The 2,334-nt window shown below is 46.6% G+C and overlaps 1 protein-coding gene across 1 annotated transcript in view; it reads right to left on the reverse strand.

Moving 5' to 3' along the window:
* PPP1R3C (protein phosphatase 1 regulatory subunit 3C) overlaps positions 1–2,107 on the reverse strand; it is a 4,690-nt gene extending 2,583 nt beyond the window's left edge. Inside the window, exon 1 of the mRNA XM_040485849.1 lies at positions 1,975–2,107. Coding sequence (XP_040341783.1) covers positions 1,975–1,988 — 14 coding nt within the window. The 5' untranslated portion in view covers positions 1,989–2,107. The remainder of the gene's footprint in view (positions 1–1,974) is intronic.
* Positions 2,108–2,334: the final 227 nt, after the last annotated feature.

Here is a 2,334-nt window from a genome sequence, read left to right on the forward strand (position 1 = left end):
GTGTGTGTGTGTGTGTGTGTGTGTGTGTGTGTGTGTGTGTGTGTGTGTACTGTTTCTGTATTGACTAAACTATACCAGCACAGTAAATACCAGGGATGTGCTATCATATGTAGTAAAGAAAACAGTATTAGATGATCAGATTTGCATCCCACGTTTGGCTGTGCCCTTGACTGACTACAAGGCCATGGGTTAACTGCTTAAAACACTTGAGGGTCTCAGTATCGCCATCTGAGAAATAAAAGGGCTGGATATGATAATCTCTAATACAGCTCTCAGGACCATTTTCTCTGTTCTGAGCCAGTGGTTCTCAAACCTGTCTAGTCACAATGGCCTAGAGAGTTGGTTTTCTTTCTTTTTCTTTAATGTCAATCCCTGGGACTTATAGCCACTTGAGGCAGAACCCATCCACAGGGAGGGTAGATGTTCTTAAAGCTTCCCAGGTGATTCTAATGACCATACAGATTCCAGAACCATGGTTCCAGACTCTCTGCTCCCTCTGGCTGCTCTGCTGATTTTGCTGTTAAATTGATTACACTTCTCTGGAAAGGTAATCCCCTTGAAAAGAAAAAAAATTGCCATAAAATTCTCATGGAACAGTTTTGAAAGTGACAAGGCTGGAAAGAATGAAGTCAGAGGATTACCTGTGCACTTTGTCACGTTCTCCCTCATTATTCACAAGTAACAAACTGAAATGCAAGTCAGCAATTCATGCACTTAAAGAAGTGCATATCCCATAATCTATATTTCATATAGAGATATTCATGACAAATCCACATTTAGGTGGAAAAAACTGAAAATTGGACTTTTTAATATATATTATATATATGAACTTATAAAAAACTTAATAGGAAATACACCAAAAAGTTACTTATCTCTGGGCAGTAGGATCATTGGTGATCTATTTTCGCCTTTGTACTTTTTTGGTGTTTTCTAGTGTTTTGCAATGGATATTTATAACTAGCAAGATAGTGAAGCTATTTAAAAATTTAAACATAACTATGCTCAGCAATATTAAATTAAGAAGTGCCCATCAAGTTTTTTCCTGGCCTTTCGCCCTCCGTACATATTGCCAAGCTTATGGATTCCCCGCCCCCCATCCTTACAGGTAGGAGGCTTATGTGTACTGTACATGACATTTCTCAATCTGGCTTCAATAACTCTTCACAGTGGCTCTAAGCACATAGGCAAATGGTCATTAACACAAAATGGGTAATAAAAGAACATTCACAGAATTTATTAGTCCTGGGATTTTTCTGGAAGGCCTACAGACTTAGAACAAACAAATCTAAGCTAAAGCTATATTTGCGAGTCTAATAATAGTTAACAGCAGGATTTTGGGAGAAGTCTTCTGCTAAGTGAGTTATGTCTGGAGGAGCTATTTAAAGTAGTTTTGTGGAAGGTTTTTTGTCTTGTAGTTTTGTATTTTCACTTTTTGCACTTATAGAAAGACAGTTTTAGGATTTGGCAGTTTCCCTGGAATTTCAAGTCTTGGCCAAGAGTTAAAAACTCATCATTTGCTCAAACTCCACAAGGCTGAGTTTACTATGGCAAACCGTGATAAGAAGGGTGGAGAAGGGCGAATGAAGGCAAAACGTCCTACTGCAGTTCTCCCCCCAGGCTCAGCTACCCAACCAACATCGTCAAGGTGCTGTTCCCACAAGCTGCCCCAGTGCTTTGGGACGTTTGGGACGTTTGGGATAACAGTCGGAATCCAAAAGGGAATCAGAATCACAGCACACTCACGTTAAGAGATTCTGTTTGGGGGTGCTTACTACCAAAATGAGCTTTGCCTAAGAAGCACCGAGCACATCTCCACACCTGCGAGGCTTCCCTGGGACCACAGTCAACTCAGCCAGCTAGCCATCCTCCGAGGGTCTCCACTTGCAGTGATGCCCGAAGGACGACGCAGCCCAGCCTCCCTGCACCCATTCGCTCCCCTCTTGCTCTGAGGCGGGGAGTCCGCAATGAACCTACCTGGTGCAGCTCATTAGGCAGAGAGGCGGCGGCGGACCGTGAAAGCCGGCTCTCCGCTGCCCGCGCAAGTTCGGACCCCGCTCCCAGGCCGTCCCAGTGCCGGCGGTAGCTCCGGCCGATTGCGGCTGCGGCGCGGGAGTGGCCGCTTATCTGCCCTGGACCACGTGAACCAGTCCCTCGCACCAATCACCGGGCGGCTGGCCCCGCGCCGCGACCAACCAGCACCCGGCTAGGGCGCGAGCCCTCGCCCAGGGAACGTGACCGCAGTGGCGCGTGGGGGAGTGCTCGGGGACTGGCCAGCAGCTGGACCGAGCCCCGTAATGCGAACCCTGGGCGAGGGGGGCGTAGAGGCCGCACCGG

The sequence above is a fragment of the Herpailurus yagouaroundi genome, unplaced genomic scaffold (assembly GCF_014898765.1).
Source record: "Herpailurus yagouaroundi ecotype Mexico unplaced genomic scaffold, PumYag 163, whole genome shotgun sequence".
Taxonomy (NCBI): Eukaryota; Metazoa; Chordata; class Mammalia; order Carnivora; family Felidae; genus Herpailurus; species Herpailurus yagouaroundi.